Here is a 19,388-nt window from a genome sequence, read left to right on the forward strand (position 1 = left end):
GTGTGTGTGTGTGTGTGTGTGTGTGTGTGTGTGCGTGTGCGTGTGCGTGTGCCTGTGCGTGTGCGTGTGTGTGTGTGTGCCTGCATGCCTATATGTGTGTTTGCATGTGTGTGGCGTGTGTGCGCATGTTGGTATACAAGCGGAGGTAATCCTGCTTAGCCCAGCAGCCGGGGGAACTGGGTAAAGTAGGGTACCCTGGGGGTGGGGGGTAATACTGGTAGAGTCTACAATGGAGCACACAGAAGTCATACCACTGGATGAAAGTATGTCAGAGTGCAGATCTGTATGTGTGCTGGAGTGAGAGAGACAGAGAGAGAGACATACAGAAAGAAGGAGAGTGAGAGAGTGAGAGAGACAGAGATAGAAAAATAGAGAGAGAGGGAGAGTGACAGAGATAGAGATATTGAGGGAGAGGAGAGACGTGTGTGCGTGTGTGTGTGTGTGTGTGTGTGTGTGTGTGTGTGTGTGTGTGTGTGTGTGTGTGTGTGTGTGTGTGTGTGTGTGTGTGTGTGTGTGTGTGTGTGTGTGTGTGTGTGTGTGTGTGTGTGTGAGTAACATAATCAACCACAGCAGAACACAGACCCTCTCCAAAGGTCTCCAGAATCACGACTCCTGACTGACCAAGGACTGACACGCATCGCACAGCTCAATTGTGTTAGCCTAAACATTACATTGTCTAACTAAAAACCAAGTCTTACAACCCTTCCTCGGGCACCAAAACAGCTCAGGAAATGTCACTAAGGGTATCATTATACAACGGTTTCTGGTTGACCTGAGTGAACTATCCTCATGTGACTTTATGCCGAAGTCGTGTCAATCAGTATCACTTCTCTGGAACGGAGACAACCACCTCTCAGACCAGGGGTCCTGCGGAGGGCTGGCAAGGAGCCCCTGGCTCTATGGGATGGCTTGCATCTCCTGGATCTGCACAAAGTGCTTGATAGCAACAACAGATGATAAACTAAAATGATGCCTTTCAGCTCCACAGTGGAGTTGCCTATTTAAGGGATAAGCCGAGAGAGGCCGCAATTCATTGTTTATATTTTATGAATCAATCAAGATCCATCTTCTGCAAAACAGTATATTTCCTCATGAACGCAACATTTTTCTAAAGCAACACGGGCTAGCATACTTTATGATTGGCGGAAAATTAATACTAAAAAAATGAGTTGTTACGCAGTCAAAGGTCTGTGTTCATTGTGTAGAAAATCAGAGTCAAGTATCTGTTTTGTACAAGCTGTAATGTGTTACTTTAAAACATACACCTAGAGAAAAAACCAAAACCTTCTAATACAAGGACAAAACCTTACAATTGCTAATGGATTGGCTTTATCTTCCATTTGTCGATGTTTTGGTTTTGATCATGTGACCAGATGAAAATGGGCATGACCTCACCAGACTGCATAAATAGGTGAAATTCCACCACACAAGTGAACTGGAAATGAATTCTTTCATTGTTTGTCATTGTTGCTGCTGCTGCTGCTGCGTGTGTCCAGGCACTGAAACACCTCCATGGCAGGAGGTCTGTGCCGCTCTGAGTGCCAAAACAAATGTTTTTAATTGTTCTTTGTGATAATCCTCAGGAACAAGATGTGGGTTGTGGTGAACGTCGCTTTTTGAAATATAAACAATACCGTTCAGTTTCTGTGTTCAGGTAGAACGCGACGAGGTGAAAAAATAAATAAAATCACTGCATTTCCATTAGGTTTCCCTCCATGCACTCCCAAGAGTTTTTAAACCTTGTATCACTAAGTAACCAAAGTAACAAGCAGAGAAAAGCCCATGACTTCCATTAAAGTGATCCAAAGATGACCCAGGGATGAGGGTAGTTAAACAACATAGTGCTCTGAAACCATTCAAACTGTTACAGCTCGTTACGGAACAAAAGTGTTTTAGACTGAAACAGAAAACACAGCCAGACCTGTGGGGGGATCGCGTTACAGAACTGGGTCCAGACACACAACTGATTGGCAGGGGAGAGGTTGCCGGCCGTATCTACAATCTAACAAGAGCCTGGAAGTCTCTCCGTTGCAGCCATGGCCAAGCACATTCCCAGAGACCCAGCATACCTATTCTGAACATTTTGTGAACATTGCTCCCCTAAAGTAGCCCCCAAACCCCCCCCCCCTACCACACACACACATTTATATGAATGGGTGGAAGAACCTGCATGCTTAAACCTAAGTAATCCATAAAGTATAGCCCTCCCTGAAAAGCAATGGATTCCACGTCCAGCCAGACACAGGCTGAGACGCTGCTGTCTAGAGACAGCAGAACGATACACACGCGCACAGACACACAGACACACACACACTCTGATTCACCATGACCTGGTATGACAGCACACCTGCTCACAGTGTCTTGATTAAACATGGGCAGGGTCTTCTGAGGCAGCACTTATCATCTCACTGAGAGCTCTTACCTCTGTGCAGACGCATAGAAGATGTAGTCAGGTTTCGAGATAAACATTTTATATTTGGGATGCTCATGACACTCTAATGTGAGGTACATTTACCAAACGTAAAGTAGTACGTTCTTTCAAAATGTTATTTTTTCTTTGCTTACCCAATGATAAGAATAGGAGAATCCAAATAGTTATTTCACTCTACTTTTATAAAACTTTTTATCTTCAAGTATATTTCAGTACTGGGTATTATCATGATCAGGTCACGTTCCATGAATTCCAGGTTTTCCAGCACCTCGGCATTAAACCTTGCTTAAGCGCACGTTAGTCATTCTAGTCAATCATAGTATTGCCTAAACAACTTCTGTATTAATCATTAATTATGTAGGTTCTTTCATAAAGGACACCCCTAGTTTGAATGCTTTGAATGGTCAAAATAAGAGTGTGTCCAGAGTGGGCCAGGCCTTAAACCCGGACATCGTCAGCCTCAGTTTTGTGGGACCAAAATACCAACCTTTCATTCCCCGGGTAATGGGAAAGCCTTCTTTGCTCCGGGCTCATGTTTAAAACATGGAGTAGAAGTTAGCAAGGCCTGAGGTGAGTTGTGTAGTGCAGAGCCGTCAGGGTATTGTGTGTAGTTCACTGGAGTTTGGGGAACATCCAGAAAACACTGATTTTGTGCAGTGCTCTGGGTTGGAGGAACATCAAGACAACAAGTCAGATTGGGAAGAGATAAGACACCACTTAATGCCCCTGAACCTCGGCTAGAACATGACAGGAGGCTGTTGCAACTGCATGACTTCACAAAAAGGCTATTTATAAGGAGGTTTGCTTCTCCTCCAGTGATTGTGAAGAATTAATGTCTGGATGTTTGGATGGCTTGGTTTTTATAAGGGAGAGCTTGGAGGGGGGGGGGGGCATTCCTCTGCAATCCATCACTGAGACTCATAACTCAAAAATAGAAACCAGGGAATATTTTCTCACAATTTTTCTTGATCTAGAATAAATGCAATAAAAACGATTGTATAAAAACATGTTGCACTGTGAGAGAAACAAGCCACAGCTATAGGCATATTTGTTGTGATTTGCTAAATGGTATTTCTGCTTATGCATGGCTGTGTAACCACAGAAACTCATAAAATATTGGAAAGGGAAAGGTGGATAATTGAAATTCAAATGCTCACAGGCATTGTATAGCGAACAATGTGCTGTTGCACAGCACGCTAGTGCAATACACTGGTCATGGATCAGTCCATAATCATTACCCTCCCCATGGCCCAGGAGGGCCATATGCCCTTGAGGAATTAGAACACAGCATTGACCCGTCAGGAATACTATACAACATCCATGTTTAACAGGATTGGCATGTAATCTACTTCTCTGTCATTGATTGGAGGTTAGCTACTACAAGCTAGTCATCAACTGCAAAACCCTTTTTCAGATTGATTACACTAGGCATATCAAAACCAACCTCATTTCTGAAAATGCAAGACAAAAATGATAATGTTTCCAAAGTGTTTCAGAGTTGTGTGTCAGATACGTGTCTGCGATACAGTCGTGATCAGTCTAGTTTCTAAGCAACAATCACATCCAGATATCACATCTTTGTGCCTCGTCCACTACACCCCCGCGCTACACCAACGCACAACGGAGGCTCTCCTGTCCCAACAGCATCCGTTCAGCGCATTTGTTCTCTGCCTCCACTCCAAGGTCCTCCATGTGAACTGCATGGCTATAAGACCCCCACACACTCCCCCTCCCACCCCCGGGGTTATAAACCCATATGCAGGTCGGTCAATAACACATAGATACAAAGCAAGGCCATTTATTCAAATACTTTCATCTCCTAGCAACGCAATCATCCGCATGTCATTTTTCTCTGATATGGGCGTAATATCCGAGGTCCATATTGTGTTTACTTTCCCACGGAGCGAGGCTGTGATCCCGGCTTCAGGCCACCGTGTGTAGGAGAGTGTAGGAGGGTAGGCTAAGGGCTGTGGAGGCATAATGAATGTAATCAGCTCCCTGGCCCAGAAACACGCTGGATTGGGCTGGGTTGTGTGAAACAGGTTTGTTTCCTATAAACATCATTATTTCATGTTTAAAACCGGCTCAAAGGTTGATTTGTGGTTGCATTATTTTAATTGCAGAGTAAAGTCAGTCTTTGCACTCTACTTCTCTGGCATAGCGTCAAGCGCCATTAGAGCACCGTGGTCTTGTATTGTGTCAAATGTATTATGATGTTGGGATCCACTTTACTCTAACAGTAGTCATTAAGATGCATGCAGTCCATCGCAGTTAAAGATGCCAAACGTCATATAGTCTTTGTGTAAAAATCCTACGACTCATTCCAGGTTTCACCCAAATGTTGCAACATGCGTTATCTTTGCCCTTCTGTTAATATCCTCTGCCTTCAACATTACAAACTGTCCTATTTGGAAGATGGCCCACCAGGCTTTTCCTACAAATTGCCTCTGGTGTCATTATGGTCACCGTGACAACAGATGAGTCATACACCCGGTAGACGCCTCACTTCCTGTGAGGGAACCTCGCAGGGAATGAATGGATGACTTCAACATGGAAAAAACTCAAACCAAATCTCATGATTCATAGTCGAGAACATCCAACGCATGTCTGGAACAGCTTAGAGGCATGTTTAGCTGGAGAAAGGGTTGCTAGTTACACGCTACAGTCCCTCAACTTTCTGTCTGTCTAGAGTCTAGACGACTACTCAATAGCAAGACGCATGACCAGTTCACCGGCAGCAGTGTGTGTGTATCTGACTGTCTTTATTACGCCAATGTCTTTGTCATTGTCTTTCAAGTAAGGAAAGGTTCTGAGGAAATATATGATCAGCATAAAAAATTGTTATAAAGGAATTATACTACACACTTAAACACACTTATATATCTGCTTCAAAAAAACTGTTAACATGGGTTCCCTTTTCTGTTGAGGTTGCCGGCAAAAAGAGAGAACATCAAGACAAAATTAGACTCAGCTGGCATTACAGCAGAGATCAACATAGAAACGTTACAGACAGTAAATAACATAGAAACACAAACAGAAAGTAAACAACTTACATCATTTTTCCTAAACTTGGCTTTGAGGCTCTTCATGTTCCAACTGGTCCATGCAGGGAGAGGCTGGGAACAAAAGGGCAAGACTGATAGTTAATTGACTTCCTACCGCACCAGATCACCACAGAAACAGAGCGAGGGTCAGCTCACAGATGCGCCGACGTTAGTCCAAATAAACTACAGCATTGTTATAGGCTTCTAGGAACCCATATACAGGAAGGAGTTACGATTTCAGTGCTGCTAACCCTCTCTTTATGAAAACTGAAATAAAAATCGATTTTTGGGCAACAATGGGTTTGCCATGTCTGAATGCAAAAGCAGTTTTTTGCCTTGTATGGTGTTGCGAGAAAGGAGAATGCAGTGTGCAGTGTAATAACATAGTTGCAATACGTTCGATGAGTTAGGTAGGTAGCCGAGCCCATAAAAATGATAATTAAAGGCTTTTCCTTGGTGCATACCCGAACAGACAGACCGTAAGTTATCTCTACCATCCTGGAGAATGAAAGTGCATGTTGCCTAATCGTCTGTGCATATTTGCATGACTTCCCAAAAATCGGATTCAGCTAATTCACGTACTTTTGCAAAGAGTGTTCACCTTTTTTGGTTTGAAACAATAAACATGTGTTGCCTCAGACCTTTCGTATAAAACATTCACTGGAAAAATAAGTGCACACACACACACACACGCACACACACACACGCACACGCACACACACACACACACACACACACACACACACACACACACACACACACACACACACACACACACACACACACACACACACGGGATCATCACAGTGGATTGTATTAACATACACACTGGATCATCGTAATGAACTGTATTAACACACCAGGACAATCAAGGTGGACTATCTGAACACACACACTGGAACCTCGTAGTGAACTGTATTAACAAACACAGGACAATCACAGTGGACTGTCCGAACACAAACACTGGATCATGGAAGTGAACTGTATTAACACAAACACCACACTACCAGTGTACCACAACGTTAAAAAAACAACAAACTTGTCAGGCAGCGGGTTCACTCAAACAAGCATAGCATTACTACTGGTCATCAACCACTTCGTGCTTTCAGCTTAGGAACACTCACCTTTCAAAGTTGGAAGTCGTAGAAACAGCCCAAAAAAGAGGCGCTGGTTTAGCGAAAAAAAGATTTGTAAGCCTGAGGTACAACGAGCTGAAGTAGTGGTCTGGTGTTAGGGCTATAACCCACAGGACTGAGAGAGGAAGTGGGAGAACACCACTGAGCGCCCTCTACACTGACGTCCCGACCGGGCTGAAGAATTAAAAGTTGAGCTATTCGGGAATCCTGCCTCCCGCTCTGCACTCGCGAGCACGATACCCGGTTTAGGAGGGTGACGTCACAAGCCCGGGCTCCGCGGTCTTCTTCTGTCCCATTCGCTTGTTGTTTAAAGCGGTGTTTACAGACATTTTCTTAAACCTAACATTACAATTTATCATAGTAGAATGGATTACAAAACAGCACAAATTAATTTAAGTTAATGGACTTATTTAAGTGTAATTACATTTGTATTATAATTAATACACATATTTACGGGTTTCTGATACGACCCCTGTCAATATATTTAACCTAAAAATAGCCAAACCTATCCAATCAGTTCTCTCTGAATATCATCTTCTTTAGGGACATTAGGGTGGACTTGCCAAATTTCTCGACAGTGACATCTAGTGGAGAGGTTCTATTTTCACCGCTGATCCGTCAATGTCCTTTAAAGGTAGGCCTATGATCCAACATCTCTCAACCTTTTCAACTAAAACAAGATTCGCAAGATCGTAGAAAACAGACATACGGTTCTAGACCTAGACTAGTGATAGTGTTTTATTTATTTAGAGTGTTTCTTTTTATGAAAGTCTTTTAAGGAGAATAAGCGAACTCAATAGTGTTGTCCCAAGATGTATATAAGAAAAGTTACATCAAGTTAAAAAAAATACATCTAGAAGGATAAACATAAGTAGCACATGCAAGTTTTAGAACTATTTATATGATCTTATATTAATATATATGGGTGACTATATGAGATGAGTGGGAAGGCCACCAAACAAATCAAAGATAAAGGTTGGATGAAAAAGGGAGATCTGCAGGTCATCTCCCCCCTCCACCCATTACCTGTCAGCACCTGTTTGGACTCAGTGACTTTGCGGCCTCCTGCTGGTTATTTGGTTGTTGTCCACCATGTGTCTATTTTGACGGTCCAGTCCATGTGTCTGTGTCCATCCACATTGTGTGTTAACTATTAACTCAGCCTATTTATACCCTGTTCTGTTAGTGCCACCTTGACAGATTGTTCTTGTGTTTGTTCTTAGTTCACCATAGTCAGTTCACACAGCCCTGTATTATCCATGCCTGTTTGGTTCCTGCCTGTTTTGGCTTTTTGCTGTTCTGAACTTTGCCTGCCCCTGGAATACGACGGTGAACTGGCTTTTCTTCTTTTGCTTGGTTTTTTACCCTGTTTAAGTCAATGGTGGTCTCTTGCCCTTTATTTGTGTTTTGGGATTCTTCCTGTGAGGCGAGAGTTCATTTTGTTATTGATAGAGCTGAAGCCTCGCTCTGCCTCAAATAAATCAGTTGGACATTATCTGCTGGGTTTGTATTTCTTACACCTGTGACCTTACCTAGAGAGCAGAACCCCAGAGTGTGGTGTTGAGGTTTGTAGAAAGGCTGACTAACCCTCACATTATGGCTGACCCGAACTTCAATATTCCATTTGTTTTGCACCCGGATGAGTCAAACGAAGGTCTGGGAGCAGTATCATAAAAACACCAGTGCAACAAACTGCGTGTCCTCTGGAACGGGTCCAGGACTTTAACACCTGCTTAGAGAAATGATCACCTAAATTCCAGTAAACTTGACAGGGTAGGCCAGAATGGGAGCTGTACTCAGCATTTATACAAACCTTAACAACACACTCTGGTGTTCTGACCTATATTCTGAGTACTGCAAGAATGGATGGGACACAGGTGGGTAGGGGAGTTGGCAGACTTCCTCTTGGACAACAAGCCGGGAAAGAAGAAAACGGATGTCGATATTTTTTTCCACATACCCAGGAAATCTTCAACATCAAATGGACGCACACACCAGGACGATAGTTCCAGAGGAGGCGTCTGCAGTGTTGCAAGGAAGCAACAATCGAGGACATGGATGTTCCCTGGGGGGGTGCACTGCTACTCACCTGTGAGGTTAAAGATGCTGTGTTGACAGATAGGGTTTCTTGTCATACCAGAAAACATCAGAACTGTGCAACATGAAGATCCAGCGATCAAAGAAGTTGTGACCAAGGAACTCAAAATCAACGACCCCCAATGAGAGAGGAAAGAACTACGGGGAGACAGACGAGACGATTACTGTACGAGTGGAATAAACTGGAGGTGAATGTTGGAGTACTCTAAACCGTAAGACTGGGCTACAGACAACGAGTCCTCCCTGACAAGCTAAAACCTGCAGTGTTGAAGAGTTTGCATGATGACATGGGGCATGTGACAAAGAGCTGTTTTTGCATTAAAACAAACGTCCCAATGTCCCACAGAGGGATCCTATGGGATCCATCATGACCAATGTGCCATTCAAGTTAATCTTTGTCAGAGAAACCTTGTGGGATAATAATCTCAATCTTGTTAGATTTAAAACTGTGATACTAATAAAAAATATAAATGGGTGTCTATTTTTATCATTGAACTTATTATTCAAACAATGAACTGTGATAGTCCCAATAACTTTTGAAAATCTCTTTATGCCATTCGCTAACTCAGTGAGGCAATAAGAAATCAACCATTCCACTGTGCGGAAAATCATTTACAAGTGGAAGACGTTTAAGACAATTGTCAACATGCCCATGTCAGGCCATCCTAGCAAGGTCAGCCCAAGATCAGACTGTAAGATACTTAAAGTCCCAGATGCATGTGCTTTGATGTCAAAGTACATGCATATACTATTAGAAATAGACTGCACAAGTGTGATTTGCATGGGAGGTTTGCAAGGAAGAAACAGTGTGCTTTGGACAGATGTACGGTATACAAAATATAATTATTTGGGTACAGTAACAGGAGGTATGTTTAGCGCAAACCAAATACAGCATTTGAGCACAAGAACCTCATACCAACTGTTAGGCATGGGGCTGGAAATGTCATGGTCTGGGGCTGTTTTGCTGCAGCAGGGCCTGGCCAGCTCAACATCACAGAATCCACCATGAATTATTTATTGTACCAGAGGGTGCTTGAGGAAAATTTGAGACCATCTGTCAAAAAAATTGAAGCTGAAGGGGATGTGGACCATGCAACATGACAATGACCCAAATATTACAGTAAATGCACCAGGGAATGGATCAAAAGAGAGAAGTGCAGAGTTCTGGAATTGCCAAGTCAAAGCCAGGATCTTAATCCTATTGAGAGAATGTGGGGTGATTTGAAACGGGTCGTGCATGCAGGACCCCCCTCCAACATCACATAGCAGAAAGAATTCTACATGGAGGAGTGGAATAAACTTTCTCCTGACTGATGTCAGAGACTGGTAGACAGTTACATGAAACGTCTAATTTAGGTAATTTCAGCCAAAGGGGCCAAAACCAGCAATTAGGGCACTGGGTGTCCTAACTTTTTTGTTAAATAAATTGTAACAAAGTAACACCCTCATTGACTTTTGTTCCATTACATCACCGTTATCTATATTATTCTTTGAAAGACGATCAAATATTGATAGGTCCATATTTCCTAAAATAGAACTGCATATTTCATGGGGTGTCCTAATTTTTTCACATGACATGGGCATTGTTTTTAACCCTTTACACTCAATGCATATTTATGTCTGGTAGACAGAATTCTTACCCTACACCCTCCCCTGGTTTTAAGAATGCCTCCAGACACATACTATCTTGCTATGTCTATGTCCTAATGTATTGACTGTAGCAATTGGCTTTGGTCTGCTTGTGCACGCAAACGACTGGGGAACAACTCGCTGACACCGATATCCTGGCCTGTCCTCTGTCAAGACGATCTTTTGCTATTTCCTTTACCTCATTATACAGGAGTTTGGGAATGGAGTTGTTCGTTTTCTGAACAGGCCTGTGATCGGTTGTGTGGATATTCAGCTTTGAGTCGGCAATGTAGCCAACGTCCCCCTAATCTTGAGTAAACACGTCAGATTCTTCGTGGAGCATTTGCAGTATAACCTCCTACACACACTCAAGAAGATGGTCTAAGTTAACTGGTGGATGTCAATTTTCCTTTCGAATGGATACTGGCTTAATTGTCTTCAGCCCTGTTCTAATGAGCTCAGTCTCTGAACCTTTTGCTAGCTCTTCATCAATTTGCTTAAATGAGATTGCTATAACTCAAATCTGAATAGAAATTCAGCAATTTGACCAGCATGAATCTTAAATTCTCTACGAGGCTGTGACGCCGCTACGCCTGCTAACCTAACCAAACCTGATACCTGATCAGCAACCACTGAGGTTGGGCCTGTGGGAAAACGTAATACTTCTACTGGTTTAGTCTCAGACAAAGACTTTGAGTTCTCTTTATCAGATGCTTGCTGCTGTGCAACATCTGTCTGTGGCGTCTGCAGTTCATCAATGAGCTCACAGAAGACGAGCAGGCGAACCGTTGCTCGGTCCCCAAGGCTCTTCGGTTGTTCACTTCTCAAAAAGTCAACAATGAAGTCAAAGAGTTTCTTATCAGTCGAAACCTAGCCTCGCAAATCTTTTTGCCCCACGTCTTTGCCGTTCAGCAAAGTCACAACTTTTCTCGGTCTTGGGACCTCAGTGGTGGAACGAGCTCCCTGCCGCTCTCAGGACCGCAGAGTCGCTCACTATCTTCCGAAAAAGACTCAAGACTCACCTGTTCAGAGTCCACCTCGACTCTGCATAGCCACCCTCCCCCTTCTGGCCACCATTGTACACTGTATTGTATTGTATTGTATTGTATTGTATTGTATTGTATTGTATTGTAGTACTTAACTGTATAGCAACTGCAGTAGCTGCTATCATGGCTGTGACACGGGGAATTGATTGACCTAGCGATTGTGGTAGGCTACTTGCACTTGGTTCTATGAACATCCTTTCTATATCGACAGCGATATATTGATGCATTTCTTATGACAAATGTACTATTGTAAGTCGCTTTGGATAAAAGCGTCTGCTAAATGCCCTAAATGTAAATGTAAACGTCTGGACTGATACTGCAATCTTATAGAGCAGTTCTGTGTTGGCAGAGCTGGACAGCTGATGAACCTGTTGCTGGATGTCCCCTTGTAGTTTTCATGGAGCAGCCATCTCTGGAAACCTGAAGTCTTTCACTCAATGCAATGGCTCAGGAAACAGGAAATCAGGATCCCACAGTTTTTGGTTGATTAGCACCTGTCACCATGAGGCGCTTATCCCGGACAAACCCCCACAATTGTTGCCCCCATAGCCTGGTAGGTGGCTGGTTTCCTCAAAATAGTAAATACATAACAAATAACCTCTCAAGGTAATCAACAAAGTTCAGTATTTAAAGTGTAGGAGATTCCACAATATCTTCAGAAAATACTTTTAATAATGGGTAATATGTACATTGAAAACTGTTTCCTTGTTCTTCAGTTCCACTCAATAGACCACCTTACCGTGAGTAACTTACTGGTAAATGTACCCCTCACACTATTTACACACATACAGGAAAATGGTTTACAACAAACCGTTTTCAATGTAGCAGTTATACTGTACCTTACTCATAAGCTAAACATCTAAATGTTAGCACCTAACTACAAAACAACTAAACTCTACACATTGCACGTTATCATCAATGATTCACTTACCATGCGAAACATTACCATGCGCTCAGCTTGACTGCTGTAATTATTCTGCAGCAGGACCACTCACTGCCTCTAAAGCGCTTTAGGTTCCTTAAGCACTAGGCCCCATCTAGTGACCTGTTTTGATACACACTAACAAAAAACAAGAAAGTAGAAAATATATAGGTGTCTAACATTTAACTTATTGTTTAAAAAATGAACTGTGATATAGTCCCAATGAAATTCGTACATCTTGTTATGCCATTTTGACTGTATATACAAATAAAACACGCACGCACACACACACACACACACACACACACACACACACACACACACACACACACACACACACACACACACACACACACACACACACAGTGTTGCTGATTAAACATTTATTTTAGGCAAAACTGTTCAGTGTGTGTCTTTATATGAGTGTGTTGATTGTAATCATAAAATAAATATATATAAAACTATAACTGAAGTATAACTGTGTGTGTGTGTGTGTGTGTGTGTGTGTGTGTGTGTGTGTGTGTGTGTGTGTGTGTGTGTGTGTGTGTGTGTGTGTGTGTGTGTGTGTGTGTGTGTCACAAAAAACTGCAACTAAGATGATCTGTTTCTATACACATTAAGTGTTGGACCGGTAGACTTGTGAATGAGTGAGTGAGACAAAGAGATTAGAAAGGTGGAGATCCTGCTCAGGCTTCTTCAATGTTCTGCAATGATATAAAGAATTCATTGAATACGCATTTAACCCATGTCAATTCTCAAAACTGTAGATAAATAAAGAATGCAAATAGGTAACAATAAGTAATACCATAGCTTACAATAAGTCTTACCTCTTATCTAAGTGACAATTCTTCTTTGGCCAGATGCAGCCCACCTCTGGAGGACCCCCATGGGATGCAGGGGAATTATTCTACGCACATTCATTAGAGCAAGGCCAGAAAGCTTCTCACCCGCAATAATGGATCTTAATCATGTTTTTAGGCGGCATAGAGCCGAAAAATACCTCTCACACGAGCATGGGGTCACTGGCAATGTGAGGTAAATGCAAAGGATGGATTTAATATAAGGATAAAATTGCCTCTATGTTGCTGCTTCACGGTAATCCTCTTCTTTTTTGGGGTAACAAAAATGGTGCTGGCAGTCTCCAGTGCTTGTTTATACATGGCAGTCACTTCAGCCACTTTCCTTCCTTCATCATAACCACAAATAATATCCACATCTGGAGACTGAAGTAGTATTGTCAATAGCAGTATGCCACCTAGTGGTGGACCAACGGATTAACACGTTTTAATTACCCTATGAGACGCTATTGCAGGAACGAAACTTAAAGGCCCACTATGCAACTTTTTTAGCCAAAATTACATTAAGTATGCAGGTTGAGAGTTATGCTGATGGTTCTGCATCCATTTCTGGGTCGATTGGTGGGTGTGTCATTTACCCATGTCGCCTCTACAGTGAAAAAGCGCATATGCAACTTGATCTGCTCGGACCGGGACATTCCGGATGTGACGCAGCGGAAGTATCCTCGAAAATGTAGTCAGATTGTAGTTTCGAAAATGCTTTACGGCACAGACACACACCCAAACATGGCACCGGCTAGATATAAACAGCCAGTTGCGAGGCAATTGTTGCATTCATCATGGATCAATCGACTGATAAGGGACCCAAGAGGCGACTGTCGGTGGAACAAAAGAAGAATGGACCAGAAAAGAGATCAGACACGAGTGAAAGGGGAACTATGCAACTTTTTTGGCTTGATTTACCTTAATATAACAGGCTAGGAGTCATTGCGATGGTTCCATTATACATTTTTGTTCGATTGTCGTTGTTTCGACTCCCCCTTGCGCATCTTGGCGGAGAAAAGGAATATGTTTCTGCCGGCGACCCGCCGCCCACTCTCGCGGGAGTCTTGGGTCTCGCGAAGTAACGAATTGCTTTACGGCACAGACCCCCAAACACGGAACCGGCTCGATATAAACACAAGTAAATAAGGGATTGTTACATTCATCATATATCAGCCGACTAAAAAGAGACGGAGAAACCCAATGTCGGAGGAACAGAAGAAGAGAAAAGGGAGACTGACCGACAGAGAGGCCAGACACGAGTAAACGTTGGGCAAGCTTTTCAGGAATAGTGTGAACTGAAAGAAAAAGAAGACTGCAAATCAGACTCCGATTTGGCCGTGTTGCTTTTGAAATTGAAAGTACCCTTGGGTGAACTTTGTCCTCGTGGTATTCTTGATGTTGATAGCCTCTGTACAAATGTGTTTGCTCAACCATTTTGTTGTGAGCCCTGTAAAAATTGTTTTCTCGACCGTTTTGTTGTGAGCCCTCTATGTTTCTAGCTTGCTTGTTGGTTGCAACCATATAAACACCTTTGTTTCCATTGATGTTTTGCTTTTCGTCTGTCTCGTCCCCCAGATACAGACTGAATCCCCGAATCCAAGTTCATGTTTATTTAGATTATTATGTTGGCCAACACTCTCACACTGATTGTTCTGTTCAACATAAGATAAAACAATTATAATCTAGGATATAAATTCTCCCCGTCAACTATAAAAAAGGATGGCTTTATGTTTATTGCAATACAAATTCACAATTTTAAAAATGCATAACCTTGCCTACACTTTATGAACATCTACTTCGGACATGGCTCCACGCATTCGCCGGCTTCTTTGAAAACAAATGCACATGCCTCGCGTAGAAGTGCATGGGGAAGGGTCGTCAACGAGTTGTTACGACAGTGTTGTAAAATATCTACTACGAAACTGAAGGGGGCGCTGTGTAGAGAAATGTGCATGCCAAAACCAAGAAAAAAGCGAAGAAATTCCCGAAGTTGCATAGTGGGCCTTTAAGGAAAAATAATACAGAGGACATGACCGCGGTGTCCTAAATAGAGTTGCGAAGTCACGCCCCTTCCGGTAGAGCTCATGGGACCTATGAGATCGAAAAATATGAATGGGTGTCAATGGAGAGAAAATAATTATTTTCTGGTCCCAGTCTTTATATGCCCTGGATTACACATATGTTGTTTGTGGATTTAAATTATAATTTTTCCATGCAAAGAAAACTAAACATTTTCGTGAAGAAGTTTGATAATTTTAGGTTTTATGTGAGGCCGCTTTGTGAACTACAGCTCTTCGCTGCTCTCGACGCATATGATATACGTCACCACACCCGCACTTGGAACTCGGCACAGAGATGGCGAGCTCTCTGCTCCACTTCACCACTTTTTTTCAAGGCGAGGATAAAAGCATAGAAAGAGGTGAAAACCACTATAAGTCGGGGCATGTGGAGAGTTTTAGTTATGTGCCATCTCTATGTGCCATTTCTGTGCCGAGTTCCAAATGCGGGTGTGGTGACGTATATCATATGCGTCGAGAGCAGCGAAGAGCTGTAGTTCACAAAGCGGCCTCACATAAAACCTAAAATTATCAAACTTCTTCACGAAAAATTTTAGTTTTCTTTGCATGAAAAATTATCATTTAAATCCACAAACAACATATGTGTAATCCAGGGCATCTAAAGACTGGGACCAGAAAATAATTATTTTCTCTCCATTGACACCCATTCATATTTTTATGGTTATGGACTGGCCCCAGTCTTTATATGCCCCGGATTACACATAAGTTGTTTGTGGATTTAAATGATAGTTCTTTCTTGTCAAGAGTTTGACCGTGTATTGTGCAATTGTTCAGTTAAAGGCTGTAGAGAAAACCCAATGAGAAAGACTACATGTCTTGTATGTGACGTCACGCTCCCTGCGACTGGCATGGACAAGACCGACAATCTTCCCATCTGCCTATCTGAAACTCTCCACATGCCCCGACTTATAATGATTTTCCCCTCTTTCGATGCTTTTATCCTCCCCTTGGAAAAGTGGAGCAGAGAGATCGACATGAGTTCCAAGTGCGGGTGGTGACGAAGCCTATATCAATCACGTCGAGAGCAGTGAAGAGCTGTAGTTCACAAAGCGGCCTCACACAAAACCGAACATCGTCAAAGTTCTTCCGAAAGTTTTCTTTACATGAAAAATTATCATTTAAATCCACAAACAACATATGTGTAATCAGAGTGCAATCATATGTGGGACCAGAAAAATAATTACGTTCTCTCCATTGAAACCCATTCATATTTTTCGATCTCATAGGCTCTACGGGAAGGGGCGTTACTTCGCCATTACAATGGAAATACGTTGTTAAACACAACGTATTTACATTTTGGTGCTGGCGTTGTTTGACCCCCCCAGTTGGATCGGGGTTGCCACACACCCCCACCCTCAGCTGCAAGTCGGGGACCCCCCGGGATAGACCTAGGCAGGCGTCCCTCCGGGACAGTGCGTCTGCGTTGGCGTGTGCGCCTCTGGGCCGATGGACCACCTGGAAGTGGTAGTCCTGCAGCACCAGGAACCAGCGCGTCACCCGGGCGTTGGTATCTTTGGCCGTGGCCATCCATTTCAGGGGGGCGTGGTCCGTGACTAGGGTGAAGGTGCGGTGCGTGTAGGTCCGAGGAGGTAGTAGAGGAGCATCTCCAGGGTCAACTTTATCGCCAGCGCCTCCTCCTCTACGGTAGAGTAGGTTTTCTCGCTGGCCAGGAGTTTCCGGCTGATATAGGTCACCGGGTGCTCCTCGCCTGTCCGGACCTGTGACAAGACCGCTCCCAGGCCCACTTCGGATGCGTCGGTGTGGACGACGAAGGGGAGGTTGTAGTCCGGGGGGATAAGGAGTGGCTCGGTGCAGAGGGCCCGTCGGAGGCATGAGAACGCCTCCTCGACCTTCTCCGTCCACTCCACTCGGTCGGGTAGTGCCCTCCGCGTCAACCTGTGGAGGGGGCTGGTCAGTGTCGCGAACGCAGGGATGAACCGTTGGTAGTATCCCACGAGACCCAGGAACGACTTTACCTGTTTCTTCGTTCTCGGCCGGGGCCAGGTCCGGATGGTCTGTACCTTCTCGTCTTGCGGCCTCACGCTGCCCCTCCCAACCCAATAGCCCAGATAGGATGCCTCTTCGAGGCCCAGGTGGCACTTCTTGTGGTTGGCCGTGAGGCCGGCGGCTCGGTGCGCCCCCAGTACGGCACGGAGGTGGTGTAGGTGTAGGTCCCAGGTGCTGCCGTGTATGACGATGTCGTCGATGTAGGCGGCGGCTTATTCCCTGTTGGTCCATATGACCCGGTCCATCATCCGTTGGAAGGTCCCGGGTGCCCCATACACCCCGAACGGGAGGTGTATGGGGTGTACTGGTACAGCCCGTCAGGGCTGGCGAACGCCGTCTTCTCTTGGGCCCGCTGGGTGCGGGGGACCTGCCAGTAACCCTTCGTTAGGTCCAGGGTGATAATGAACCGGGCCGGCCCCAGTCGCTCTATCAAATCGTCTATGCGGGGCATGGGGTAGGCGTCGAAGGCCGACACTTCATTCAGCTTCCGGAAGTCGTTGCAGAAGCGGTACGTTCCGTCCGGTTTGGGGACCAGGACCACATGGCTGGACCAAGCGCTGTGGGACTCCTCGATGACCCGCCCCACCAACCCGTCGGTCTGGGGGTGGTAGACGGAGGTCCAGAGGTGGCGGATCTGCAACACACTAATGAGGTCCTTTAAAGTATGATCCTTTATCCGTCAGGATCTCTCTGACTATCCCCACCCTGCTAAATAAAATCATTAGTTCCCTCGCCACTGCCTTGGCTGTGGCGACACGGAGAGGAACTGCCTCTGGGTAGCTGGTGGCGTAATCCACCATAACTAATATGTAGCGGTGGCCTCGATTAGCCCTGGGTAGGAGCTCTACGATGTCAAGCCCAAGCCGGTCGAATGGGACTTCTATTAGCGGCATAGGTAAGAGGGGATTCCGTACCGAGGGTCTCGGGGCGGTGCGTTGGCACTCGGGGCACGGCCGGCAGTAACCCTCTACGCTCTTTTTCACCCCCGGCCAGTAAAACCGGTTCAGCATTCTATCCCTCGTCTTGTCCATCCCCAGATGGGCCCCCAGAAGGTGGGTGTGGGCCATATAGAGGGCTTTGCTCACGTATGGTTTCGGAAAGACCAACTGTTCCGCCTCCTCACCCCCCCTCTGTACCACCCTGTATAGCAACCCCCCCCTGGTGCTAAAGTGTGGGTACTGCCTGCCACTCACCGAGTCCCACGATAGGCACTCATGGACCTGGACGTGTCCCCAGGCGTTTCTGAGAGCATCGTCCTCCAGCTGGGCGGTGGCGAACTGACCTCCCCTGCCGGTGCCTCCCCCGTCGGCCAGGGGGGCGTCGGAGGAGTCGATGAGGGGTGGAGTCTCCCTCCCGTCTGGCGGAGGTGTCTGCTCGGAGGCGGTCATCGTGTCCGGGGTCCCCGGGGGAAGGGAGACCGTGGACGAGGCGTGTGTCTGCCGCGCCACCTCTCTCGGGAGCCTGTCGGGGGACTCGTCAGAGTCGGACCGGGATGGCGCCGGGTGGGCGGCCATATAGGCGGCAACCGGCGTGGTCTGGTCCGAGGTTGTCGGCATCTGGGTGCCTGAAGCTCGGCCCCTAATAGTTTGGCGAAGATCGGGCAGTTCCGTCCCATCAAAAGGGGCATAGGGAGGTTCGGGACCAGCCTGGCCCGAACCGTGAAGGTCCCCTTCAGGGTTTGAACGGGATCCGCCGTGTGGTGTAAGACTCGGTTTGCCCGTGGATGCAGCCTACGTCGATCCTCTGCCCGGAGGTTCCGTCTGCCAGACTGGGTCGGATCTACGTGACCATGCTCCCTGGATCGAGTAGGGCGTGCCGCGTGGGTGTCGTGCCGCCCCACGCGTACCGGTAGGCTTGGGGATTCGGTCCGCTCGTGGGACCAGCAGGTGGTGCGGAGACAGACCCCTCCTCTCCGGTCGGACGGACTGGCCGTGGGCATGGACACGTCCCCTGCTCCGGGACAATGGCGGGCAAGGTGGCCCTTCTGGCTGCAGGTGTAGCACCTCCATTCCTCTCTCGGGGTCTGAGGGGCGGGCCCTCGGCAGTCCGCGATGATCTGGTTCGAGTAGGCGGACGGATGCCGGAGAACCAGCGCACCCAGGCACCGCCCGCGCCGCTCGGTCCGCGTCTCGTCCCCTCCGGGGGTCGGGGTCGCC

At 45.6% G+C, this 19,388-nt stretch overlaps 1 protein-coding gene across 2 annotated transcripts in view; it reads right to left on the bottom strand.

The window, feature by feature from the left end:
• Positions 1–6,853, bottom strand: part of rai14 (retinoic acid induced 14) — a 41,187-nt gene extending 34,334 nt beyond the window's left edge. For both annotated transcript variants that reach the window (XM_056587927.1, XM_056587926.1), the window contains exons 1-2: positions 6,600–6,853; positions 5,485–5,547 (exon numbers count right to left, since the gene is read on the bottom strand). In XM_056587927.1, the coding sequence (XP_056443902.1) occupies positions 5,485–5,520 (36 nt within the window). In that variant the 5' untranslated portion in view covers positions 5,521–5,547; positions 6,600–6,853. The remainder of the gene's footprint in view (positions 1–5,484; positions 5,548–6,599) is intronic.
• Positions 6,854–19,388: the final 12,535 nt, after the last annotated feature.

The sequence above is a fragment of the Gadus chalcogrammus genome, chromosome 4 (genome assembly GCF_026213295.1).
Source record: "Gadus chalcogrammus isolate NIFS_2021 chromosome 4, NIFS_Gcha_1.0, whole genome shotgun sequence".
Lineage (NCBI taxonomy): Eukaryota > Metazoa > Chordata > Actinopteri > Gadiformes > Gadidae > Gadus > Gadus chalcogrammus.